A 27,130-nucleotide genomic window follows, 5' to 3' on the forward strand; every position below is an offset into this window, starting at 1 on the left:
ATCGTATCCTTCGACATGTTTCTTACATTGTGAAACATGAGAGTTCTCATCGGGAACAATGTAGTAGTAATAGATATTGTATATGGTGGTCGTGAGGATTAAATCACGCTGTGAATTTGAAGCACACTGCCTGGATATAATAAGTGGTTAATAAATGTTCAACAAGTCCTCTTTGTATTCGCAGGAACATCCCATTTGTGTAATGCTTTCAATTCCTAAAGGAAAAACATATGCTTAGTTAGGTAACATGACACATGAAGACCAAGTTGGTGACAAATAGGACTTGTAAAAGGTTTACACATTATTTTATTAGCAGCAGGCTGTGAGCTTAAATTGTTATCTCCCTGATAGTGAATAGTTGCATGTGAGAATAAAATTATATGTCCACAGGGAATTTGCCCCTGTGTCCCTTTTTTGCGCCCAGATCGTGGTCATGCACCGCGGCCCAAGAAGCCAGTAACAGAGACAGAAGGCTTGGTGAATGACTCAAAGACAGATTTGTTTTTAGGAGTGTGGGAAGGAAGTAGTAATGAGGGTGTAGTGCCAAGGTGAGAGGGCGGGTTTGGGCAGAGATAAGGGGTAGTTGTGATGTTCCTGTGTCGTGGGCCCTGTTAGCTTATCTGAGTGCAGTTATCTTTGCTCTCTGGAGAAGAGGTGAAGTGTGAGGCAGGAAAAACAACCCTAGGACTTTGCATCATATACTGAGAACAGCTAAGTTTAAGGGAATAAAGGCAAGAGGTCAAGATGAGGGCCCAGTATTGAGTCTTATGTAGAGTCTTTTAGAAATATGGGATGTAAAAGTGCCTTAAAAATAACTAATTATTTACTATGGAGGGGCATCCAGAACAAACTATATGTAAAACAAACAAACAAACAAAACCACAAATCTCAAAACAGCCCTTTAGGTCGAATGATTGGTAATTTATTTGTTTTCCAGCCTGGTCTACTTGGCAACTTTCCTGGTCCTTATGAGGAGGAAATGAAGGGGATTGCAGCTGTTACTGACATACCTTTAGGTAAAGTTCCCTTTGCAGCTTTTAAAAGATTTAATAAAACACTTTAAAATGTTTCTGTTGAGGTATTTTTCTGTTGAGATACACTGCATAGATCTTAAGTATACAGCTCAGAGTTTTTAATATGCATACATGCATGTAATCACAACTCAGATCAAGATACAGAAAACTCCAGATGCGCCTGGGTAGCTTAGGTGTCTGACTTCCACTCAGGTCATGATCTCACGGCTCATGAGGTCGAGCCCTGCATTGGGCTCTGTGCTTACAGCTCAGATCCTGGAGCCTGCTTCGGATTCTGTGTCTCCTTCTCTCTCTGCCCCTCCCCTGCTCGTGCTCTGTCTCTCAAAAATTAATAAACACTAAAAAAAAAAAGGATACAGAAACTCTGAGCAATGCAGAATGTTCCATCATGCCGTCTCACAGACAGTACCGCATCCCCAGGTCACTGCTTATTCTGACTTCAGCATACAGTAGTTTTGCCCCTTTTTTAAAAATGTTTATTTTTATTTTTGAGAGAGAGAGAGATAGAGCACGAGCAGGGAAAGGACAATGAGAGAGGGAGACACAGAATCCAAAGCAGGCTCCAGGCACCGAGCTGTCAGCACAGAGCCTGACGCAGGGCCAAACCCATGAACCATGAGATCATGACTTGAGCTGAAGTCAGACACTTAACCCACTGAGCCACGCAGGTGCCCCAGTTCTGCCTCTTCTTGAACCTCCTAATTACAGTGTGATCTCTTGTGTCAGGTTTCTTGTACTTATCATTATAGGTAGTATGCTGCTGTATAAGTAGTATGTTTGGGTGGTTTCTAGACTTGGGATATTAAGCATAAAGCAGTTAGGAACATTCTTGTATCTGTCTTTTGATGGACTTACGCCACTCACTTGTGTTGGATATATATTTGTTTATGGGGTAGCTGTATTTTAGCCTTGTAGATTCTGCTAACCAGTTTTCAAAGTAATTGTATCCACAGACAATCAGCATAGTACAAGAGTTTGTTTTCTCTACTTGATACTTCTCTACCTGCTAGCATCAATATTTTTCATTTGAGCCATTTTGTTGAGTGTGTAGAATCCCATTATTGTGTAATTTGCTTTTTCCTGATGACTGTGAGATCGTACAGCTGTTGGTCTTTCCTTTCATTGGTGAGTGTTTTGTTTTTGCTTCTTTAAAAAAATGGTTTAAAAAGGTAGTCTACCTGTCTCTCCTTCCTTCTCAAGGTGAAATGTTTGTTGCAGTCTGGCCCATTTTTAACTGGCTTCAAAGAATTGTTTTAAGTTTTTATTTTAATTCCAGTTAGTGTTTTATTAGTTTCAGGTGTACAATTTAGCGATTCAGTAATTCTATACATTGCTCAGTGCACATCAGCTATTTGACCCCCTCCCCCACCTCCCCTCTGGTAACCATCGGTTTGTTCTCTGTAGTTAAGAGTCAGGTTTTTGATTTGTCCCTCTCTCTCTGTTTTTTCCCCTTTGATTGTTTTGTTTCTTAAATTCCACATGTGAGTGAAATTATATGGTATTTGTCTTTCTCTGACTTATTTCACTTAGCATTATACTCTCTAGCTCCATCCATGTCATTGCAAATGGCAAGATTTCACACACACACACACACACACACACACACACACACACACACCACATCTTCTTTACCCATTCATCTCTTGATGGATACTTGGGCTGCTTCCATATTTTGGCTGTTGTAAATAATGCTGCTATAAGCATAGGGGTGCATGTATCCCTTTGATGTAGTGTTTTTATATTCTTTGGATAAGTACCCAGTAGTGTGATTGCTAGATTGTAGGGTACTTCTATTTTTAACTCTTGGAGGAACTTCCATATTGTTTTCCATAGTGGCTGCACAAGTTTGCATTCCCAACAGTGCAGGAGGGTTCTTTTTTTTCCACATCCTTGCCAACCCTGTTGTTTCTCGTGTTGTTTATTAAAATAAACCAGGGGCGCCTGGGTGGCGCAGTCGGTTAAGCGTCCGACTTCAGCCAGGTCACGATCTCGCGGTCCGTGAGTTCGAGCCCCGCATCAGGCTCTGGGCTGATGGCTCGGAGCCTGGAGCCTGTTTCCGATTCTGTGTCTCCCTCTCTCTCTGCCCCTCTCCCGTTCATGCTCTGTCTCTCTCTGTCCCAAAAATAAATAAAAAACGTTGAAAAAAAAAAATTTAAAATAAACCATTCTGACAGATGTGAGGTGATCTCACATTGTAGTTTTGATTTGCATTTCCCTGATGATGAGTGATGATGAGCATCTTTTCATGTGTCTCCTGGCCATCTGGATGTCTTCTTTAGAGAAATGTCTTTTTGTGTCTTCTGCCCATTTTTTAAATTGTATTATTTGGGTTTTTTGGGGGGTGTTTGGTTGTGTAAGTTCTTTACATATTTTGGATATTAGCTGTTTATTAGATACGTCATTTGCAAATATCTTCTCCCATTCTGTAGGTTGCCTTCTTAATTTTGATGTAGTTCCAATAGTTTATTTTTGCTTTTGCTTACCTTGCCTCAGGGGACCTATCTAGGGAAAAGTTGGGATGGCCGATGTCAAAAATTACTGCCTGTGTTCTTTTCTAGGGTTTTTATGGTTTCCTTTCTTATAGTTAGGTCTTTCACCCATTTTGAATTTATTTTTGTGTATGGTGTAAGAAAGTGGTCCAGTTTCATTCTTTTGTGTGTTGCTGTCCAGTTTTCCCAGCACCTTTTGTTGAAGACTGTCTTGTTCATTAGATATTCTTTCTTGCTTTATTGAAGATTAATTGACCATATAATTGTGGATTTATTTGTAGGCTTTCTATTCTGTTCTATCTGTGTGTCTATTTTGGGGCCAGTACTATACTGTCTTGATCACTAGAACTTTGTAACATAACTTTAAGTCCAGAATTGTGATGTACCAGCTTTGCTTTTCTTTTTCATAATTGCTTCTGCTGTTCAGCATCTTTTGTGGCTCCATACAAATTTTAAGATTGTCTGTTCTAGTTCTGTGAAAACTTCTGATGTCGTTTTGATGGAGATTGCATTGAATGTGTAGATTGCTTTGGGTAGTATAAATGGTTTTAAGGAATTCTTTACATATTCTGTCTATAAGTCTGTTGTCAAATGCATTCTGAGTATCTTCTCCCAGTCTGTGGCTTGCATTTTTACTCTTTTACTGGTGTCTTTTAATAAGTAGAAGTTCTTAACTTTAATGAAGTCAAATTTAATTTGCTGAAAAAGACTTTTCCTGCAACGCTAGTTTTATTTTTGAGGTACCAAAGTGTTAGAGTTGTTGTTTTAAGTAGACAGTAGTACCTTGGTGTTACAAGAGAGATGATTGAGAATTACTGCAAATCAATAGTATTTATCAACAAAAGTGGCTAGGATTTTTATTGCTTTTTGCTTCTTTAAAAAAATGATGTAAAAAGATGGTCAGCATACTAGAAATATGTTCTCGCAGCCCATGTGAGAAACAAGTATTTAATTCCTTTATTATGTAAAGAATTCTATCAAATAAATACCACATATAAATATCTGGAGAGAAAAATGGATTATAAAGATTAACAGATGATTTGTAATAAGAGAAAATGAGGGCAGAATCTTACCAAAATGGAAATAAACATTAGGTTAGGATGGGGAAAAAATGTTAAGCTTTACATGTTAACATAAAATGCGACAGAGATAAAATGTGCCGTATATCTTTAAATATTTAATTAAAATAATTGTTTTTGTTTGAGTATAGTTGATACACAATGTTACATTAGTTTCAGGGTTACAGCTAGTGATTCAGTACATCGCTCTATGCTCAGCACAAGTGTAGTCCCTCCATTCAGCATACAGTGCTGTTACAGTACCACTAGCTATATTCTCCATGCTGTGCCTTTTATTCCCAGGATGTATACCTTTTAATTAAATGCTAAGTGTTAGTATTATACAGTTTTAGAAAATTATTCAAAAATTAAAATGTTTTAAAATGGATTTTCTTGCTAGCTCGGCACTAATTTTATTATTTTATTAATAGTTCCTCACCTTAGAAATATTTGTCACTTCTTAAAATATGAGCAAGGTGTTTTTGGGTGGCTCAGTCAGTTAAGTGTCCAACTTTGGACATGATCATGATCAGGTCATGATCTCACTGCGCATGGGTTCAAGCCCCAGTCAGGCTCTGTGCTGATAGTTCAGAGCCTGGACCCTTTTTCAGATTCTGTCTCCTTCTTTCTCTGCCCCTTCCCTTTTCATGCCCTTTCCGTCTGTCTGTGTCTCTCTGTCTCTCTCAAAAATGAATAGATATTAATAAATATTATATTTATATTTAAATATTAAAAATATTTAATATTATTAATTATAATATATTATAATATATTTTATAATATATAATTTTATAATATAATATAGAAATGATATTATAATATATATTAATATTAATATTATATAAATATTATATTATAAATATAATAAATATGTGAGCAAAATAACATGTTCAGTATATAACCAAGAGCCAGATGTGTTAAGTCCCCATACATTAGTGCCCTCAAACAAAAGTAAAATGCAGCACATTGATGAAAAATCTGGACATCGTATTGCAATACAATTCCAACGTGCCCACATAGCTGACCCTCTGGGGGCTTGTTTTATCTTGTGTCTGTAGAGTACAGGCTGGTGAGATCCCACCACCTGACCAGCTCTTCAGGCATGCTCCAGCTGTCTGCAGGCATGTACAAAGCAAAAATTCACACGGTGATGATTGTCAACCCTTTTCTTAAAAAAAGAATTTTCTAACAATGTCATGGTTCTGTATATTGACCAAGAAATGTCCTATCTTTTCTCATAGGTGAGATTATTTCATTCAATGTCTTCTATGAAATTTTTACCATTTGTACTTCAGTAATAACAGAAGACAAACAAGGTAAATGTGTGCTGGGGGAGGGCGGGCAGTGCAAAGTACAAAGTAAAAGAAAATGTAAATGGAATTAGAACTTGTAATATCCATGCTTACTTTTCAAATTCAGTGTATGTTGCATATAGTTTTATAGATCTTAGCAAATTTTTAACGGTGAATTTAAAACTACCCTTATTTTGAGACCACTGTAATGCCTCTTAAAGTTTAATTCAGGTATGCAAAAAACTTAGAGGGAAGAAGTGTTTTGGGACCGTAAACATTCTTACCCTTCCTCCTAGTCTCCTTACACTCTTCGTCATGATTTGGTGTAAGTACTCACAGGGGTACTTCATTATCTTTATATATATGATCATCCGGCCTTCGCTCGAAGCCCGGGACAAACCTCGTCACATCATTTCACAGCCCAGGGACCTCACTTTCCCATGTTTTTTTCTGGCCGGTACTCAGGATGCAAGGCACAGGATGATGTACCCTGACTCACTTTATTTTTGACCTCTACCTTGGGTAGAAAGTCTGCCGGTACTTGACCCTCGAGGTGTTCAGCTGTAGGTGACAATTCCTGACGGGAAGGATGGTGGCAGTTCACATGAGGTGAGGCTAGGACAGCTGTGTCCAGGTAGCTGACACAGTGGACCGAAGAACGACTCCTCATCCTCTTCAGATACCCTAATTTTACCTGGAACCCTGTGCGTTCAGATGATTGTGAGGGGATCTGGTCAGCATGGCAGGCACAGCCGTTTGATCTTGTTAAGGCTTATGATCCTAGGATGCTGCTTAATTCTGACTGTTGGACGGAATAGTCGTATCAGTAAACTAGAACTATGTGTCCAGCTTTTAGTTAGAACCAGTGATGCTGTCATAACTGCCATGACATGTGTCTTCTTTCTTTATATTAGGTCATCTACTACATGGGAGAAACTTGGATTTTGGGATATTTCTTGGGTAAGTAAAGGACACAGTAGAACTCTTCTTCCCAAGAGTAGGTTGTATTCCATTGATGAAAAGTAAATCCCAAATCATGCCCAAAATAGGCCCAGAAGTGAAGATCCTGTTTCTTAGTTTTGAGACAAGACGGGCACACTGTTTGGGTCTGTAATGGAGTCGCACCTAGTGAACACACATCTGAACACACATGTGGAGGATTGGAGGCCCCAGATGCACATCTGGTTTACTGCTCGGAAGGGAAGAACAGTATTGTATTTTATGTCTTCCTAACTTTCCTGAAAAAACTAGAACAGGGCTCTGTAATTAGAGACCTCCATTTGAATCTGGGGTTTGCTATTTAATAGGCTGTGTTATGTTGGGTTATTTAACTTCTCTGAGCCTCAGTTTTCTCCTGTGGAAAATGGGGGATACAAGCACTCCTGTTGCAAAGTTGCAAAGTTGTGAGCACTCCTGTTGCAAAGCACTCCTGTTGCAAGGGGGGTCCCTCCTCCCCGCTTGAGGGACCAGGTAGATGAAGACCTAATTTAGTGCCTGGCCATCGTCATCATATTCACCCTTATTACCATCATTGTTCTTAAATATCACTGAAATTTGTCTTTTGTAGGTGGAACATAAATAATAATACCTGGGTCGTAACTGAGCAACTAAAACCTTTAACAGTGAATTTGGACTTCCAAAGAAACAATAAAACTGTCTTCAAGGCCTCAAGCTTTGCTGGCTATGTGGGCATGTTAACAGGATTCAAACCAGTAAGAAATCTACTGTTAAATAATTTTACAGGTAGCTCTGGGTCCTGCTTTTATTACTGCCTGTGAAAGGTGGGGTCTGAGGAAACGAGGACCTAGAAAGAATATGAAGCCTCAGTTCATCCCTTTGTATTTCTTGTCACCTTCATAGGTATGAACTTGCATGGTGGGGAAGAGTAGAAAGGGAGTGAAGGCTTGTCTCAGGGAGACTGTCAGGAGGAAGAAGCGTGTGGCTGGATGGTGAGGACCGGGAACGTAATGTAAACCTGGCATCTGGTCCTTAGTCTGCCACTCAAACAAGTTAGGCATGAATTCTCTGCATTTTGTTTTCCTTGTCAGGAAAGTGTGACCAATAGTATTCCACCTACTCGTGTCACACGCTGCACATGAAGACGCATTGAACTTAATAGAACGTGATGATATAGTTTTGACTCATCTTTGCATCCCCCCCATCTCCCGTTCCAGGATTTGGTATACCAGTATAAAAAGAGGGGGCCTTAAACAGGATGGTTGAAGTTTCTGATCTCATTGCTTTGTCTTGTTTTCAGGGTCTGTTTAGCCTTACGTTAAATGAACGTTTCGGCGTAAATGGTGGTTATATGGGTGAGTAGAGAGTTCTTAAATGGGAATTCCATAGATGTTTTCAGAGGAAGGCTGAACTTTGTATTCTGGTTCACAGCCTAATTCCAGGCCTGTGACACTGTGTGTATTTGATTTCTTCCAGGTATCATAGAATGGATTTTGGGAAAGAAAGATGCCATGTGGATAGGGTTTATCACTAGATCAGTCCTGGAAAATAGCACAAGGTAATCTGTTTGATTGCTTTATTATCAAATTTAATCTTTATTCATTTTAAAATTATTTTATTGTTTTTCTTGGAGATAATAAACAACATAAAACATTCTGTTAGTTTCAGGTACAACGAAATGTTTTGGTATTTGGATATATTGTGAAATGATCTCCACAATCAGTGTAGCTAACATCCATCACCATATGTTGCTACAGAAATTGTTTTCTTTGTGTTGAGAACTTTTAAGATTTACTCTCTTAGCAGCTCTCAAACATACAATACAGTATTATTAACTGTCATCACCATGTTATACATTACATCCCCAGGACTGACTTATTTTAGAACTGGAAGTTTGTACCTTTTGACCCCCAACACCCATTTTGCCCACCCTCTAGCAATGACCACTCTGTCTTCTGCATTTATGAGTTTAGTTTTCTTAGATTCTACATGTAAGTGATAGCAGAAGGTATTTTGTCTTTCTCTGTCTCCCTTATTTCATGAGCATAATGCCCTTAAGGTCCATCCATGTTGTCACAGACGGCAGGATTTCCTTCTTTTTTATGGCCGAGTAATAATCATTGTATGTACACACCACAACTTCTTTATCCATGCATCCCTCAGTGGTCACTTGGGTTGTGTCCATATCTTGGCTTTGGTAACTAATGCTGCAGTGAGCAGGGGGCTGCAGGTATCTTTTAAAGTTAGTGTTTTTGTTTTCTTTGGATATATTACCAGAAGAGGAATGACTGAATCATATGGTACTTCCATTTTTATTTTTCTGAGGAACCTCCATACAGTTTTCCACAGTGGCTGTACCAATTGCATTCCCAACAGTGCAGAGTTCACTTTTCTCCACATCCTCACCAGTACTTATTTCTTACCGTTTTGGTAATAGCCATTCTATCAGGTGTGAGGTGATAACTCATTGTGGTTTTGATTTGCATTTGCCTAGTGAGTCTTGATGCTGAGCATAGTTTTCATGTACTTGTTGGCCATCTATCTGTGTATCGTCTTTGGAAAAATGCCCAGTCAGATCCTGTACCCATTTTTAAATCAATTTTTTTATGCTATTGAGTTATATGAGTACGATACTGTGATTTTTTTTAATAAGAGATAGATATTTGATCTGTTTTCATTTCTGGGTTCACAGCTCCCCAAATCCTTGAATTTCCTAAGTGTTGAGAGTGATCAAGGTGTCTTTTGTCATGTTAATGAGGCAACTTTTGGAAAGCACCAAAGGGTGGGGCCTGGTGGCCTGTGAAGGAAGCCATCGATTACAAGGTTCGAACTTTCAGGGCCACCGGATATCCGGGAAGGGTAGAGGGGCTGGAGGTAGAATCAGTTGCCACTGGGCAGTGATTTAATGAGTCATGCTGATGTAATGGAGCCTCCATAAAACCCCAAAAGGAAAGGGTTTGGAGAGCTTCTGGGTTGGTGAGCACAGAATTTTGGGGAGAGCAGCATACTCTGAGAGCATGGAAGCTCTGTGCCCTTCTCACCTGCCTTGCCTTATGCATCTCTTTATATGGTTCTTGCTTCGTATCCTTTATCATATCCTTTAATAAACTGGTACACGTTTCCTTGAGTTCTATGAGCGACTGTAGGAAATTAATTGAAGCTAAAGAGGACCTTGTGGGAACCTCCAGTCTTAGCCAGTCAGCTAGAGGCACAGGTAATGCTTACAGCTGGCTGGATGGGGCTTAGGACTGACCTCTGAAGTTAGGGATGGAGTACAGTCTTATAAGTCTGAATCCTTAACAAATGAATCCAATGTTATCTCTGTATAGATAGTGTCAGAATTGAGTCGAATTCTTGGACACTTGAGGATGTCCAAGAATTTCTTGGTGTTAGGTACAGGGAACCCCCCCATGATGTTAGAGTTGGGCCTAAGGATCATAAAAGAATGAGTTCTTTACATATTTTGTATATGAACTCTTTATCAGATAATAAAATTTGCAAATACTTTCGTCCTTTTCACTGGATTGCCTTTTCATTTTGTTGATGGTTTTCTTGCTGTACAGAAGCTTTTTAGTTTGATACAGGCCCACTTGTTTTTGTTGCCTTTGCTTTTTGTGTCAAATCCAAAAATTCATCACCAAGACTAATGTCATGGACTTTATAGCCTATATTTTATTCTGGTTTTATGGCTTTAGGTCTTATGTTCAGTTCTTTAATCCACTTTGAGTTGTGTTTTGTGTATGGTATAAGGTAGTCGTCTAGTTTCATTCTTTTGCATGTTACGGTCCTTTCCCAATTGTATATTCTTTGCTCTGTTAATGTAAATTGACCATATATGCATGGATTTGTTTCTGGGCTCTCTGTTCTGTTGATTTGTCTGTCTGTTTTATGCCAATATCATCCTGTTTTGATTACTACAGCTTTAAAATATAGTTTGAAATTAGGAGGTGTAATGCCTCCAGCTTTGTTCTTTTTTCTCAAGATTGCTTTGGGTACTTGGGATTCTTATAGTTAAATTTTAGGATTATTTGTTCTGTGAAAAATGCTGTTGAAATTTCAACAGAGATTGCACTGAATCTGTAGACTGCTTTGGATGTTGTGGACATTTTAAGAGTATTCTTCCAATCCGTGAGCATAGAATATCTTCCCATTTGTTTGTGTCTTTTTCCATTTATTTTATCAGTGTCTTATAGTTTTCAGTATACAGGGCTTTCACCTCCTGGGTTAAGTTTCTTCCTAGACATTTTATTCTTTCTGTTGCACTTGTAAATGGGATCTTGTCCTTAATTTCTCTTTCTGGTAGTTCATTTAGTGTATAGAAATGCAACTGATTTTTGTATATTGATTTTGTGTCCTGTACCTATGCTGAGTTCATTTATTCTAACAGTTTTTTAGTGCAGTCTTTAGGGTTTTTGTATAGAGTGTCATATCGTCTGTGAATAGTGACAGTTTTACTCCTTCCTTTCTGAATTAAATGCCTTTTATTTCTTCTCCTTGCCTAACTGCTCTGGTTGGGGCTACCAGTACTTGTGCTGAATAAAAATGGTGAGAGTAGACATCTTTGTCTTGTTCCTAATGTTAGAGGAGAAACTTTCAGCTTTTCACCATTGACTACGATGTTACTTGTGGGTTTGTCCTATGTGGCCTTTATTATGTTGAGGTATCTTCCCCCTAATACCCACCTTGTTGAGTTTTTATCATGAAAGGATGTTGAATTCTGTCAGGTGCTTCCCCTGAATCTGTTGAAATGATCATATGCTTTTTATCCTTCATTTTGTTATCGTGGTGAAACACATTGATGTGTTGATGTTGGTCCGTTCTTGCACCCCTGTAATAAATACCATTTGAGTATAGTGTACGATCGTTTTAATGTATTGGTAGTTTATTTTAAATTGCTCATTTTAAAATAGAAAAATATTTTCTAGCTACATTGAATAATTATTTCAGAATTTCTTAGGTTAACCTTTGACATTCATAGGGAGTTCATGGTGTGTGTGTGTGTGTGTGTGTGTGTGCGCGTGCGCGTGCGCATGTGTGCGCGCACGCGCGTTTAAACCAAATGAGCTCGTTTATTTATTTTTTTTTCAACGTTTATTTTTTTTTTTTTTTTTTTTTTTTTTTTTTATTTTTGGGACAGAGAGAGAGCATGAACGGGGGAGGGGCAGAGAGAGAGGGAGACACAGAATCGGAAACAGGCTCCAGGCTCTGAGCCATCAGCCCAGAGCCCGACGCGGGGCTCGAACTCATGGACCGCGAGATCGTGACCTGGCTGAAGTCGGACGCTTAACCGACTGCGCCACCCAGGCGCCCCAAGAGCTCGTTTATTTAAAAAGTGCTAGGCATAGGGGCGCCTGGGTGGCTCAGTCAGTTGAGCATCCGACTTCAGCTCAGGTCATGATCTCACTGTTGATGGGTTCGAGCCCCGTGTTGGGCTCAGTGCTGACAGCTCAGAGCCTGAACCCTGCTTTAGATACTCTGTCTCCCTTTCTCTCTCTGACCCTTTCCCACTCATGCTTTGTCTCTCACTCTCTCAAAAATAAGTAAACGTTAAAAAAAAAAAAAAAAAGAATATGTTTCTCAGATACTTTTGTTTTCCCTTAGTTTCCACAACTAAATATTTTTCATTCCAAGTCCACTAAAAATGTTTACTTTTTTTTCTTAAATGTTTCTATGTAGTTATGAAGAAGCCAAGAATGTATTGACGAAAACTAAGATATTGGCCCCAGCATACTTTATCCTGGGAGGCAACAAGTCTGGGGAAGGTTGTGTGATTACGAGAGATAGAACACAATCTTTGGATGTATATGAGTAAGTACATTTGTTCAAACAAAATAAGTAGAAACTAAAGCATAGACTGACATATTTACAGGTTTAAGGCATGAAACCTAGTCAGAATCTCTGTTTGTATTTAGACTCAACCCCAAGCAGGATAGATGGTATGTGCTACAAACAAATTATGACCGTTGGAAAAGTCCTTTCTTTCTCGATGATCGCAGAACGCCTGCAAAGATGTGCCTAAACCGGACAACTCAAGAGGTACAGTCACAATGTCCTATGTAGAAATAAATGGTGACGTTTGAAGCTTATCTTAGTTGTGGCATTTTTCTTTGGCCTTTGAGGAACTTATAAACTTCCTGTTATTCAGTGTCTCTGGACAATCTGTACTGAGTTTTTGTTTCATTTTGAATTGAAAGAGCAAAATTTTACAGTACTTGCCTTTTTACTCTAATGTTGGGACACCACTCTGTAGCTGAATGACAAGAATTAAAGAGGGCAGGAGGAGAGAGAAAAAGTGACACGTTAGAACCATTAACTCTTCTAACAGTGACCCCAAAGGAAATTCTTTTAGGGTTTCTGGGAGGTTGACTCAAGAAAGCCTTTGTTTCTAATAGCCCATTGTGTGGATAACCCTCCTGACATCAGCATTTAACTTAATGAACAAAATTACTTCTGTGTTTTAGAATATCTCATTTGCGACCATATATGATGTCCTGTCAACAAAACCTGTCCTCAACAAGGTATTTTTAAAATATATATATATGTATTTATAATTTTTAATTTTAATAAATTTTAATTGTAATTTCATTATTTTTAAAACATGTATGTATATAATTTACTTTTAGGGAAATAACCTGGGCCTGTGTTTTTATCTTTCCCTGTTAGCGTGGATCAGTCAGAGCTAGAACCCCCAAGTCATGTTCTGCTTAAGGTTGATTTTTAAAAATGTTTTTTGTGTGACTAAAACAGTCACTCCTGGGATATGACAAACTGATTAGTGTGGTTTGAGGTCCAGACTGATCAGAGTATGGTCTCTGGTTTAACCTCCATGACGTTTCAGTTAAAATCAGCCTTTTACCTTCGACTTCTCCCTGTCAGAAATCTCACACTGTACACTACAATTAGCACCTAGAACTCAACGAAGTCTGAAGTCTGTTTTCAGATGGAGCTTCGTGCCTGAGTTTCCCCCGCTGTGTTAGAGATGCGTTAAGGATAAGGATGGCCACAGCCGGGCTGTTTATCCTCCACGGAACCATCAGGCTCTGCGTGAGCTGAGGACGTGGGGTGTTACAGCACTGGTGGTGAAGCAGCGTGCTACTCAGGAATCAGATCTTGTAAGGAATTAACGGGATTCTCTCCAGAGCCTGTTTATATTCATGACCTGGAGTAATGGTTCTATTGAAGTCAGTTGTTTTAATTATTATTGTTTTGCTGTGGCATTCTTAAATGGTGAGATGTAAATATTAACTTATTAACTATTCGGTTCTTTGTATATTTATTTTTGTATCTTTGTATACACACCGTTTATATACTATTTTATACTAAGTAGCTTCATAAAGCAACTCCACGTGTATAGAAATGCTAATGTAAGTCAGGACGTCGTTGAATTGGAAACATTTTTCAAATAAAAGTCCCTTTTCTTTCAGCTGACTGTATTCACCACCCTGATGGATGTTACCAAAGGTCAATACGAAACTTACCTGCGGGATTGCCCAGACCCTTGCATAGGTTGGTGAGCACACACCCGGCGTCTAGAATGCTGTGAGGCATGAAGGTGGAAACTCACCCGTGTCCGAGTAGTACGGCTGTCTGACCTCCTTGCAAGACTGAGACTCGGGGCAGTTTCTCTTTGGGGCATGAATCCACAGACCATTTTTGCCCTAACAGTTGATTACTCTCATTTACGATTAACTTCGTTACAGAAACCAATCACCTAGAATTTGCGGTTTCACTCCACTTGGACGTTTGGGGACAGGGACCTCGTGGGGCCCACCTCCACAGAATAAAGCAAGAGTCCCGGTGGGCATTGACTCGGGCACATCTGTACACCATTCCGTCTTTCACTTTAATCCACATATTGGTATGGTTTTCCGTACAGCAGTCTTTTCCTTCCGATTCTTTTCAAATTAACATAACATGGTCTTTGCTGTTTTTGACAGCAATGTAGAGGAGACATCCACCCACCTGTGTAGTTCTCTTAACAGGCAGTAGTACTGGAGCCTTTGACCCTGAATAGAAGTACTTTTTTTGGGTTCATGAAGTAATCCGTATGTGAAGGCAGCCTTTTGTACACAGAACTGAAATGTTCCCTTTTTCATGATTAGTCTACCTCCCAGTCACTCCAGGCATTTGTTAACTTCAAAAACTGAGTCCTAGGTTCTGTGAGTTAGTAGTAAACAGGTCAAAGCCTTGTGGAAATCGAGGTGAATCCATAAACTCTCACAAATGTTGTTCACTTAATACATTTTTAGTTTGATCGTGTATTTCTTAAAAACCTTACTAAAAATGTCTTTCAGAAATCTGTTTATGAAAAGCACTGACGGAATGTGTTAACCTTTCAAACTTTCACACAATTAACTGTGAAGTGCATGCCAGTTGGGTGAGACTGTATACACTTCATTTTGTATGATGTCACTTGTATTCATGACGCTCAATAAACAGTCGTTGGAAATCGTGTTGGCAGACACGTGTGCTGACGCAGTGTGGACCTACGTGCTGGAGATCCAAGCTGACCATACCTGAATTCAGTTACAAGGCTTGTATAGGTGGGTTCTTCAACTTAAGACTCACTGGTCACTAGCTGACGTGACTAATCCTTTCGTCTCAACCCAGTGCTGTCAACAGTGTGTAGGTGTCCAAAGGCTACTTTTCTCCTGGGAGGAGGAGGTGCTTCCACAAACCTGTAGTGATGCTCATGTTAGCTTAGTGAGGCTAGAGGAATTACAGGAGGATTTGTGTTAAACTTCCAATTCTGCCCCTGATAAAAATGAAATGAGGCAAACTTGGATTTTTTCCTGAAATAATAGCCTTCCTTTTGATATTTATAATAAATAGGTGAGATGCTGTTTCAGACCCAATTCCTCAGGACTCATCAGAGAATATGGAGGAAACAGCTAGCATGGAAGTTTTAGGTAGCATTGTTTAGTGGCAACAAAGCAGTTATAAATTAGGATACAGAGTAGAAGCCTATTTGTGTATGTCCTTGTGTCTACAGTGTAGAAGGATGACCGGGAGGGTGTTTACCAACATGCCGACAGCGGTTCCCACTGCTGGCTTAACTTGGAGAGGACACGTGAATGGGATGGCACGCATACCTGGTTTTCCTATACGTCGCTTTACCGTCCTTCACAGATAGTGTTTTCACAAAGAGGTCTGTGGCAACCCCGCGTCATTGACGCAGGTCTATCGGTGCCCTTTTCCAACAGCTTTTGGTCCCTTTGTGCTGTGTCACATTTTAATAATTTGTACAGCATTTCAGACTTTTTCATTGTTACTGTATTTGATACGGTGATCCACCCACTGGCCATTTGCCCATCTCTCTCCCTGGGCCTCCCTATACCCCAGGACACAACAGTCTTGAAATGAGGCCACTTAATAACTTGTTTATTACATTGATTTATTTTTGTGAGACAGATTGAGACAGAGCTTGAGCGGGGAAGGGGCAGAGAGGAGACACACAATCCAAAGCAGGCTCCAGGCTCTGACCAAGTGTTCAGCGGCAGAGAGCCCGACTCAGGGCTCGAACCCACGAACCATAAGATCATGACCTGAGCTGAAGTCAAGACACTTAACGGACTGAGCCACCCAGGCGCCCCAGCCCATTTAATAACTTTACAGTGGCTTCTAAGGGTTCCAATGCAAGGTAAACCATACATCTCTTTTTTCCTTGGAAAGTCTGTACCTCTTATAATCCCCTTAGTTCCCCACCACCCCCACCTTCTCTAGCAACCACAGGTTCTCTATATGTACAAATCTGGGGGGTGGGGGGTTTTTTAGATTCCACGTTATGAATGAAGTCACATGGTATTTATCTTTCTCTTATTCCACTTAGCAGAATACCCTCTAGGTTCATCCCTGTTGTTGCAAATGTTAAGATCTCATTCTTTTTTACAGCTGGGAAATACTCCCGTTTTATATACATGCATACACCACATCTTCATCTATCAATGGATACTTTGTTGTTTCCATATGTTAGCTTACTGTAAATGATAATGCAGTAAACATAGGGGTGCATGTATCTTTTTGAGTTAGTGTTTTCTTTTTCTTGTTCTTTGGGTAAATAGCCAGTAGCAGAATTATTGGGTCATGTTTTAATTTTTCCAGTGTTTTCCACAGCGGGTACACTAGTTTGCATTCTCAGCAGTGCGCGAGGGTTCCCTTTGCTACACATGGTTGCCAACACGTTACATCTTGCCTTTCTGATACTAGTCACTTTGACTAGTGGGAAGTGCTATCTCGTGGTTTTTATTTGCATTTCTGTCATTAGTGATGGTGAACATCTTTATGTCTGTTTTGGAAAAATGTCTTTTCGGATCGTCTACACATTTTTAATCTTTTTTTTTGCTATTGGGTTTTAGGAATTCTACATATATTTTGGATATTAACTCCTTATTGGTTACATCATTGACAAATCTCCCATTAAGTAGGTTGCTGTGTCTGTCACTTTAAATCAGAAGCTCACAATGACGCAGCTCGCTGAGGAAGGCACATAGAAAGCCAAGAAAGACTGAAAGCTGGCCCTCTTACACCAAACGGGCAGGCCAGGTTGCAAATGCAAGTAAGTTTTTTTTTTTTTTTTTTTTTTTTTAATTTTTTTTTTTTTTCAACGTTTATTTATTTTTGGGACAGAGAGAGAGCATGAACGGGGGAGGGGCAGAGAGAGAGAGGGAGACACAGAATCGGAAACAGGCTCCAGGCTCCGAGCCGTCAGCCCAGAGCCTGACGCGGGGCTCAAACTCCCGGACCGCGAGATCGTGACCTGGCTGAAGTCGGACGCTTAACCGACTGCGCCACCCAGGCGCCCCAGCAAATGCAAGTAAGTTCTTGAAGGAAACTGAAAGTGGCATTCTGGTGAACACACGAATGATAAAGTGAGACAGCCTTATTGGTGATAGGGAGAAAGTTTGAGTGGTCTGGATAGATCATCAAACCAACCACAGCATTCCCTTAAGCCAAAGCTTAATCTAGAGCAAGGCCCTAACTCTTTTCAATCCTGTGAAGGCTCAGAGAGGTGAGGAAGTTTCAACAGGAAAGTAGAAACCTGGCAGAGATTGGTTCATGAGATTTAAGGAAAGAAGCCTTCTCCATAATATAAAAGTGCAGGATGAAGCGGCAAGTGCTGATGCAGAAGATGTAGCAAGTTATCCAGATAACTGATGCAGGTGTCTAAACAATATATACATATTTTTAATTGAGAGAGAATGTGCGAGTGGGCAAGAGGGAGAGAGGAAATCTTAAGGAGCCTGATGTGGGGCTTGATCCCACAACCCTGGGATCGTGACCTGAGCAGAAATCAAGTTGCACACTCAACCGACTGAGCCACGCAGGTGCCCCTAAACGACAAATTTTCAGTGCGGGTGAAGTAGCCTTCTTTTGGAAGAAGATGCCATCCAAGACATTCATAGCTAGAGAGAAGTCAATGCCTAGCTTCAGAGTTTCAAAGAACAGGCTGACTCTGTTAGGGGCTATCGAAGCTGGTGATTTTAAGCTGAAGCCAATGCCCACAGGCCATTCTGTAAACAAAGCACATCTGTTGGCAACATGGTTTACTATTTTAAGCCCATGATGGACACCTAACAGCTCAGAAAAAAAAATTTCTTTCAAAATATTACTGCTCATTAACATTGTACCAAAGAACTCTGATGGCGACGTACAACATGATTTATGTTGTTTTCATGTGTGCTAACACAACATCCTTTCTGCACCCCATGGATCAAGGTGTATTTTTGACTTTAGAATCTTACTTTTGAAGAAATACCTTTTGTACGGCTGTAGCTGCCACAGAGTGATTCCTGAAGTGGATCTGGGCAACGTAAACTAAACCTGGAAAGGATTCACCATTCTAGATGCCACGAAGAACATTTGTGATTCGTGGGGAGAGGTCAAAATATCAATGTTAACAGGAGTGTAAAAGAAGTGGATGCCAACACTCAAGGACGACTATGAAGGTTCCAGACTTCAGTGGAGGAAGTAACTGCAGATGTGGTAGAAATAAGAGAATTAGAATTAGCTTGATGATGTGACTGAACTGCTGCATTCTCATAACACTTGAATGGATGAGGGGTTGCTTCTTATGGATGAGCACAGACAGTGGTTCCTGGAGAGACAATCTACTCCTGGGGAAGATGCTGTGAAGACTGTTGAAATGACAAGAAAAGAATAAAACTTAGTAAAACAGCAGGAGGGCTTGAGAGGATTGACTCTAATTTTGGAAGAAGTTCTACTATTGGGAAAATGCTATCAAACGGCATAGCGTGCTAGAGAGAAATCTGTGAAGGGAAGTCAAGACAATGGCAAACTTTAAGAAATTGCCACAGCCACCCCAGCCTTCAGCAGCATCAACATTGAGGCAACACCCTTTATCAGCAAAATGATTACAACTTGCTGAAAGCTTGGATGACGGTTAGCATTTTTTTGCACTAAGATACTTTCTAATTAAGGTATGAACTTTCAGATACAATGCCATTGCACAGGAAACAGGGTACAGTATAAACATAAACTTTTACATGCCCTGGAAAAACCAAAAACATCTGACTCCCTTTATTGCAATACTTGCTTTATTGTACTGGTCTGGAACCAAACCTGTAATATCTCCAGTGGATGCCTGTATCATTTTTTTAAGTTTCTTTATTGAGAGAGAGAGAGAGAGAGAGAGAGAGAGAGAGAATGAATCCCGCAGAGCCCAATGTGGGGCTAAAACTTATGAACCGTGAGAACATGACCTGAGCCGAAACCAAGAGTCAGACACTTAAATGACTGAGCCACCTAAGGCGCCACCAATGTAGGCCTGTATTACTTTTGCCCCATTGTAAAACTAAAAAATCGTAACTTGAACCATCATTAAGTTGGGGACTGTCTATACACTAGCTATGTTAAAAGAGAACTCTAATTCAGGCTTGATAACGTGATTTGTTTTCAAAATATCCAAATCAAGAACTTTTTGTAAAATTGTTGGCCCAATTTGAATATGGGATAACTCTGAATATGAAAATGTTCTCTATATTCTATAGAATAGATATAATTAAGAAACAGAGTATAGCTACAGTGTAAGAAAAATGGTCTCAACTGTAAGTCTCTGGCTAGGTGATACGTCACTCTTTTTCATGTCTTTTCCGTTTTGTTTTGACATTTAAAATTGCCAAATAAGCCATAACTCTGAAATAAATTCTAAAGCATAAGTGACTATGTCAGTTTAAATGAAAATGCAATTCAGGGCTGTATGGAGGATATACATTTATTAACAGTGAAAAAGCATTTACCCAAAGTGAATGTTACAAAATACAAAGAGTACCTGCACAGTCCAGTGGGCTCACTAGTTTAAGCATTATCTCAACCTGCACAGGATTCTGTCTCACTCATTTTGACCTTTCTCCCTCTTTTATCTGTAACCAGATTTTCAACTTAAAAATTAACAAACAGGAATCCTGAATGCCTAACCTCTGAGCAGTAGTTACTAAGGAAAATGTAAAACAAGTTATCTGATCTTAAGCCCCAAGTATTTTAAAACTGAATTATCTTCTCAAATAGAAAACAACAGACTAGGTTACAGCAGCTATAGCACAAGTCAAATAAGTTAGATAAGGTCCACAGCTTCTAGAGTAATAACTAAGAAGTACAGTTCTTCCACCGTACCTATCTTTCATAGGCATGTAGAGAGAGACAGAGCTGTAACACGAAGGCTTGGCTTGTGTGCCAATATGAAATTCTCCCCTTTCCGTTCGGAGTCTACAAGACATATAAATATAGAACTTGAGTATCCATATAATCCATCGTTTTAGTTTCCCAGAAGTCAGGCCAACTGGGTAAGAATTCCTGATTCTGGAATGATAGTTCTCTGAATAGGTTTTTTTTTTTTCCTCCCCTCTCTCTCTGGAATAGGTTTTATTAATGTTGGAGATCTACACCTCACATAATTTAAATTAATTAGTAATACAGTAAATGTCCTCAGAAATCCTCACTTAACAGACTCCCCGATGAGCACTGTAATTTTACAATCAAGTATCAGGCAACTAAGAATTTTAAAGGAATACCAATGAAATGACTTTCTTATGGCATGTTTCAGTAAATTAAGTTTTAAAGACTAATTGAAATTAAGTCTTCATATTTAATTCAAGAAACCTGTAAGGTTGGCTTGTTAACAGGCTCGGTGAAGCCTCCCTCAGGTATAGGTCAAGTTTGCAATCTAAAGGTAATTCACCTTTAAAAACTGATTTACTTAGTGATGAAGAAATCTCATAGATGTATCTCAAAAGCCAAGTTTGTCTAAAGGCATACCGAGAGTTAACATTCTGCTGCATAAAATTTAGTTCTGTAATCCCTACTTGAAGGGGTTTGGTTTTTCATTTAAAATTAATCATAATGTTACCTGTTTGTGCAGAAATACTCAATTACATAAAACCTTTTTTTTAGGCTGTGGCAACATAGATAGGAATTGAATTCTGGAAAATATTTATCTGATAAGTATGTAAGTTCGAAGTACTAAGGACATGTGTTCTGAACTTAATCCAATTTGAACAGAATATGAATATGTATTTTGTAACAACGTCACCAATATCCTGGATACCTTTATAACTTGCCCTATTCTCGCACAGGAATAAGACAATGCAGGCATTTAAAAGAATATCAGACCCAACAGCAGCAACACTCATACTATCTGGAAGCCTGGCCTAATGGCTGCTCTTTATATTAACTAGTCTATTTGTCTAACTCTTGACTGTTGCTCTTCTCTAACTATCCTAACCATACAGAACAGTGACTTCCTGTTTAGAATTCAACATCATTTCCAAAAGAGATTACTTTACAGATAAGTCCAACTTTATTTAAAACTACATCTTAAATTTATCAATACTAAACATCACAATGGGAGAGGAAAAAAAAAAAAAAAAGACCAAAAAGAAAAAAAGAAAGAAAAGAAAAACAACCCTACAGTGTATGAAGGCTTGAATCTGTCCAGAATACAGTTTCTGATGTTTTAAACTGCCACGGGCAGAAATCAGCACACCTATCAAGAATGCAGTGTCAAACTAATTTACATTTTTATACAGATCAAAACAGACGTTTATTTAGTGCCATGTTCATGTATGCATTGACTATGTAAAGCAAGTTAGATGAGCCTCTGAAGACCTCTCATACACTTTGGGCTCCCACTGTTTCTGAAAAACAGAATGAATGCATTATAAATTACTGAATTAAGACATACTAGAATTTACTGTTCTCTTAAAGTTATTACAAAAACACTAGTGTAGTTTAAAAACAGGTGAGAGTTTGAGGACAGCAGACTGAGCAGATACTTCATTTCTCTTAAAAAAACTCCACTAGGAAAAAAACGGTAAAACTGATGAAATCCTGACCAAGAAAAGAGGCTGTGAGGGAAAGCAGGACAGGGGACAACAAGCCCCCAGGACACTAAAAGCAGGCGGTGGTGCAGTGTGGGGTGAGAAGGGCTCAGCCCAGACCCCCTGAGCAGGGGCAGCTTTGAGACTCCAACTAGCAGAACTGGGCTAAACCACTGGGAAATCAGTTAAAGGTTTGACATTTAGTATTTCTAGGGAAAACAAAAATAAAAAATCTTAATTAACTGGCTGATGAATGGACAGAGAACAACAAGAAAATCCTTTGATTTTGATGCAAGACACGTTCTCATCTGAGTGGCCCAGGGGCTGTGCCATTAGATCGATACAGAAAGAAATCTGGGATTACTACTGCCTGGCTCTGCAACGAGACATACTTACACAGAATGGTCTTCAGAAAAAGTATAGAAGTTTCAACTACTATAGTTATAAAAATAAAATGTGTGTTTGCTTTCATAACCTTAATGTAAGAAGAAGAGTAAAACTGAATAGAGAAAGCAGGAGGAAAAGGAGGCAGTCAGTGGCTGAGTAATGACCAAAGTTGATAGAACGAGCAACCAACCATATATACTTAAAATCACAAAGGTATCCTCAAACAGAAAAACCAAAAATAATAATCGTGAAAGGAGAGGTAGGTCCAAATACTCACTTTTGATAGGGAAGATAAGAGATGTCTGAATTTTTTAAATTAAGAAAAATTAAAACGATATTATTTAAAGATAAACAGTGTCTCATCCAAAAGAACTAAAAACCAGTAATTGAAACAAATGGGCTCCTCCAATTATCCTTAAGTCTTTTGTACCTTTCCTTCTTAAACAACATGCATCTATTACCTTGCTAAAATTCAAGATTTTAAAAATAGAAAGTTATCTGATAATACCATTTTATACCTAATTTCTAAATTCGGCAGTGGACTAGACTTTTTACAGAATTATGCTTCCTTCCAATATTTGGCTTAAATCTTCCAAGTACTATGAATGGAGTGAAAAACAAAATGATGGTATCAAGAGTCACTAATTTTTCAATATGATTTGGTTGAAATTGGCAACTCTTACCAGGTTCTTTTAGTGTCTGAGAATTCCCAGCTAATTCTTCAGTCTGCATTTCACATAATATTTCACCAGATAAATGGTTTTTCTGTTCTTCCTCTACCATTTTCTTCCTTAGGTCTGCCTTTGGAATGAAAACAAAAAACAAAAAAACACCTCAAAATCAGTTTTCATCTCAGTAGTAGTATTTGTTATATGAAGACAAGTTTAATTAACGAAAGCAAAATACCTCTGAATATATTGTCAGTTTAAGTGGTAAATCTTCAACTTTCACGAAGTCTTCTTCATCAGATTTTTGACTTATGTTACCAGACTCTGCTTCCTGTAAGATAAATTATATTTAATGAAGGCAATCCACTCTATCTCTGGATCTAAGCCTTTAAAGTCATTCATGCCAAGAGATAAAGTGGATTTTTAGACATAAGTACACATCAGTAATTCCATCCTATTTGTTTTTGTCCTGCGTTCAACTCCATGAATAAAACAAAGCTGGCGTGCACAGGAAGGGCCATGCACTTGCAGCTGTGGACATACTACCGAGCACATCTGTCTCCATTTGATAAAACAAAGCCAGTTTATATAGGTTCAAAGAAAAAATAGCAGTTACACTGAAGGCTAAAATAATCAGAAGAAAAACTCTGGTTTCTTGATACGATTATGGAACACATCAGAACTGTATCTAGCAGACTATCAATAAACATTTATAGGCTTTCAATAGCAGCTCTGTGGAAGCTGAGAAACATGAGGTATGAATCTAATAACTCCCTTCTGTGATCTCTTCAGTGTTTCTTTGAAACTTGAAATCTTTTATTCCCCTAGTTTCCCTTTCTGATTTTTAACGATATCACTGTACCAATTACCCAAGTGGAAACCTTAAATTTTTCTTCTTCTTTCAACATTTCTCACCCATCTCTCCCTCATTCATCTCGAACTTGGTGTCTCTATGCATGGTAAGGGAGCTTCCTAACATCACCTCCTTGACAACAAATCTTATACAGTCATCAGATTCATCTTCAAAAAGCATGACTTTGGGCATTTGACTTTCTTGCACAAGAACCTTCAGTAGTGGCCCTGGCCTAAATTTCAAATTCAAGTCCCCTCTATAATCAAACATTAACTTAATTTCAATTGACTGCCTCCTACAGCAACTCTATGCACTCATCAAATTAGAGTAAGAATAAGTCTAACAGGTAACTTTCAGAGTTTAAAATAATTTTATGGTGTAAATTTTATGGTGGTAAAGCAATCAAGACAGTTAAGAAACTCTACTAATGTTTCGGGAATATTATAATCTGAGAAATTATGAAATCATAATTGTAAATACATCTGTAAGAAGAAAGTTGATGTTAAAAGAAAAAAAATTGAAATACGTTCCTTAGGCCTAAAAGTACATTGTTATAAATCCCTTAATTTTTGCTGACAAGTTTATAAAACACAATCTGAGATCCAAAAAAAAACCTACTTACTATAAAAATTAAATTGAAACAAAAATGTCCAAGGTAAAAACTCAACTTACACCCTAAGTATAGATTTGCTACCATATTTTTCTGTCATTTACTGTATAGAGATAAGGAGTCTACTGCTGTCAAACTGTGAACTTTCAGGTTTATCAAGGATTTATGAAATGCTCTAAAATAATTAAGATGTTAGACATGGATACTGTGAGAGATTAACGGTGACCCGTGTATCATCTGTCCAAATCTAAACTTGGAATGAACTCTGAAGACTGCCACCTAAAGCTCAAAATTATAAAAAAGAAGAGCTTTTAGGTTTTGAGACAATCATCTTAATTTACTATCACCCTTCTGTTCAAGTTTAAAATCAGTTTGAATACGAAAACCATCTTGGCTGTTACTAAGCCTAAACACAAAGGAAAGTTCTGTGTACAGACTGTAAATGTTAACTTGGAAATGGAGAAACACACACAGAAATGAAATGTAAATGATACGTACATAGTCATTGACTAACACTGGAGATTCAGTGTCAGGACTTCCGGCCAAAGAGCTTTCAGGAGTTTCCTGGGCAGATTTAACTTCTTTGACTGCAGGCACCAAGGTTTCAATTTCAGTTAAAGGTAAAGGCAAAGGGTTAGGCTGTTTAGATGAATCAATGGTAGTAAGAGGGTCCTTTTGGATGGCGCTATTTAAAGGTTGCTCATTTTCCAAGATGTTGAGGTAACAGGGTTTCACAGGAATGCTATCTTGGTCATCTGGCATCAAAAGAAAGTCTTAACATTAATGTAATGAAACAGCTATTATATTTTACTATTATACCAAATAGGCAGTATATATGAATGAGTAATCAAGATATTTAAAACCCAAAAGAAGAGGCAGCTACAAATTTTCCTTATCAATGGTTCCTAAAATTAGTTCATCAGATTCATCTGGGGATGTTTTAAAAATTAGATTTCTGAAATCCACCCAATTTCTAATGAAGTAGGATATTCATGAATAATATCCAGGAATGGGCATTCTAAAAAATCCCCCACATTTGTAGCTAAAGATGTCTTCTTTAAAGACTTTTTTCTGTGTGTTTATTTATTTGTCAACTCTTGTTTAACAAGTGTTTGCCGAAACAAAGCCCTCATGTTTTCTACAAAGGACTTAGGGGAAGGAAAAAAGACATACATCAGGTTCAAAACACCTTCCAAGTTACATTAGGTAAGAATTTAGTTGGGTTTTTTTGTTTTTTGTTTTTTGTTTTAGTTTTAAGCATATAAAGGGCACTTTAGATAATCTTAAAATTTAACACTTTAGATTTCTTGCCTTTACTAGTAGTGGGTTCTTGTTCTGATGGGACATTTTTGCTTTCTCCTGATTTTTCAAAGTCATGTTGTAGTACCTAGAAGGAAAAAGTGATGTCTTAATAGCAGGGCCTGAAATATATGGCCACTATATTGGAGATGGGTTACTACTGTAAGGTTTTTGTCCAACTTGAGACCTTCATACAAGGGTATTTAAAAATATCTTCTGAAAGCGTTTCAAGAAGGAGGCATAGTTGCCACTGTTAAGATGGCTAAGTAAAAAGGCTTCCTTTTCTTCTTAACCTCAAAATAATAGAGAACTAGAGTGTTATGGATTCCACTATTTATTTATTTTTCAGATCAGACTGGATCATGAATGACACTAAAAGACATCCGTTTGTATGTAGATGTTCAGTGAATGGAAGAGGAAGTGAGCAGGAGGGAGAAAGATGAAGCAAAGTGCCTTCAGCAAGAAGAGAGAACAGTAACATTCACCTCATGCTTGGAAGTACCAGATTCTAGGAAGAAAGGAATACATTGTGGGTGAAAAGGGGGGTGCTGGTGGTTCTTTGAAACCCTTTAAAGAAGACGCAAACACCAGGTTCCCTCCCCAAACTCAAATAGAAAATGGGAGATTATATTTTGGGTAAAGGGAATTAGTGAGCCTCAGACCCGGGGCTGCCAGGGTGGGGTGCAGAAAGCACAAATGAGGACAGGATAAAATGTCACACTGAAAACAGAAGGATTCAGCAGAAGTCTGTGCAGTGATGGGACACTGGGCGTCATTTCCACATCAAGCTCCAGAAGAGCAGCCATCAAGGGGTGTATCTACCTCCTCCCCGGCAGGAGGAGAACGGATGACCCTTCTGGGGAGAAACTAAAACACCCCAAAGAAAATACCAACAGGTACTAACATTTGGGATTTTCTACCAAAAAGCTAACCATCTACCCAAATGCCCTCCCATGAAGCCCAGAACAACCCCAATCTGCTTTATGCTGAGTCGGTTTTTAATATAAACACTAAAGGTACCACAGGCATTTGAAGAAAGCCTGCAGGTGAGTAAGAGAAGACAGTGCTTCCTTAAAGTAGCAGCATGCTATAAAAAAGTAATCAGAAAATAAAAGTATTTAGACATTAAAAATATGACATTCACATAAGTA

The 27,130-nt window shown here is 38.7% G+C and overlaps 2 protein-coding genes and 1 long non-coding RNA gene across 22 annotated transcripts in view; 2 read left to right on the plus strand and 1 right to left on the minus strand.

Annotated features, from left to right (window-relative positions):
- Window positions 1-15,290, plus strand: part of ASAH1 (N-acylsphingosine amidohydrolase 1) — a 51,093-nt gene extending 35,803 nt beyond the window's left edge. For both annotated transcript variants that reach the window (XM_030312199.2, XM_030312200.1), the window contains 10 exons: window positions 938-1,016; window positions 5,823-5,897; window positions 6,788-6,833; window positions 7,441-7,585; window positions 8,131-8,185; window positions 8,307-8,388; window positions 12,507-12,638; window positions 12,743-12,866; window positions 13,292-13,348; window positions 14,255-15,290. In XM_030312199.2, coding sequence (XP_030168059.1) covers window positions 938-1,016; window positions 5,823-5,897; window positions 6,788-6,833; window positions 7,441-7,585; window positions 8,131-8,185; window positions 8,307-8,388; window positions 12,507-12,638; window positions 12,743-12,866; window positions 13,292-13,348; window positions 14,255-14,344 — 885 coding nt within the window. In that variant the 3' untranslated portion in view covers window positions 14,345-15,290. The remainder of the gene's footprint in view (window positions 1-937; window positions 1,017-5,822; window positions 5,898-6,787; window positions 6,834-7,440; window positions 7,586-8,130; window positions 8,186-8,306; window positions 8,389-12,506; window positions 12,639-12,742; window positions 12,867-13,291; window positions 13,349-14,254) is intronic.
- Window positions 15,291-16,350: 1,060 nt separating this feature from the next.
- LOC115511811 lies at window positions 16,351-27,076 on the plus strand. Its single transcript, XR_003968190.1, has 2 exons — window positions 16,351-16,470; window positions 26,329-27,076. It is a non-coding gene; the product is annotated as an uncharacterized LOC115511811 (long non-coding RNA).
- PCM1 (pericentriolar material 1) overlaps window positions 18,101-27,130 on the minus strand; it is an 82,114-nt gene continuing 73,084 nt past the window's right edge. For 13 of the 19 annotated variants that reach the window (XM_030312182.1, XM_030312179.1, XM_030312192.1 and 10 more), the window contains 5 exons: window positions 25,992-26,067; window positions 25,179-25,435; window positions 23,456-23,548; window positions 23,233-23,350; window positions 18,101-18,964 (listed from right to left, as the gene is read on the minus strand). In XM_030312182.1, the coding sequence (XP_030168042.1) occupies window positions 18,867-18,964; window positions 23,233-23,350; window positions 23,456-23,548; window positions 25,179-25,435; window positions 25,992-26,067 (642 nt within the window). In that variant the 3' untranslated portion in view covers window positions 18,101-18,866. Of the gene's footprint in view, window positions 18,965-20,043; window positions 21,980-23,232; window positions 23,351-23,455; window positions 23,549-25,178; window positions 25,436-25,991; window positions 26,068-27,130 lie in introns of those variants that run through there. The other 6 variants (XM_030312185.1, XM_030312197.1, XM_030312195.1 and 3 more) reach the window with 2 other exon arrangements.

Source organism: Lynx canadensis, chromosome B1, assembly GCF_007474595.2.
Source record: "Lynx canadensis isolate LIC74 chromosome B1, mLynCan4.pri.v2, whole genome shotgun sequence".
Taxonomy (NCBI): Eukaryota; Metazoa; Chordata; class Mammalia; order Carnivora; family Felidae; genus Lynx; species Lynx canadensis.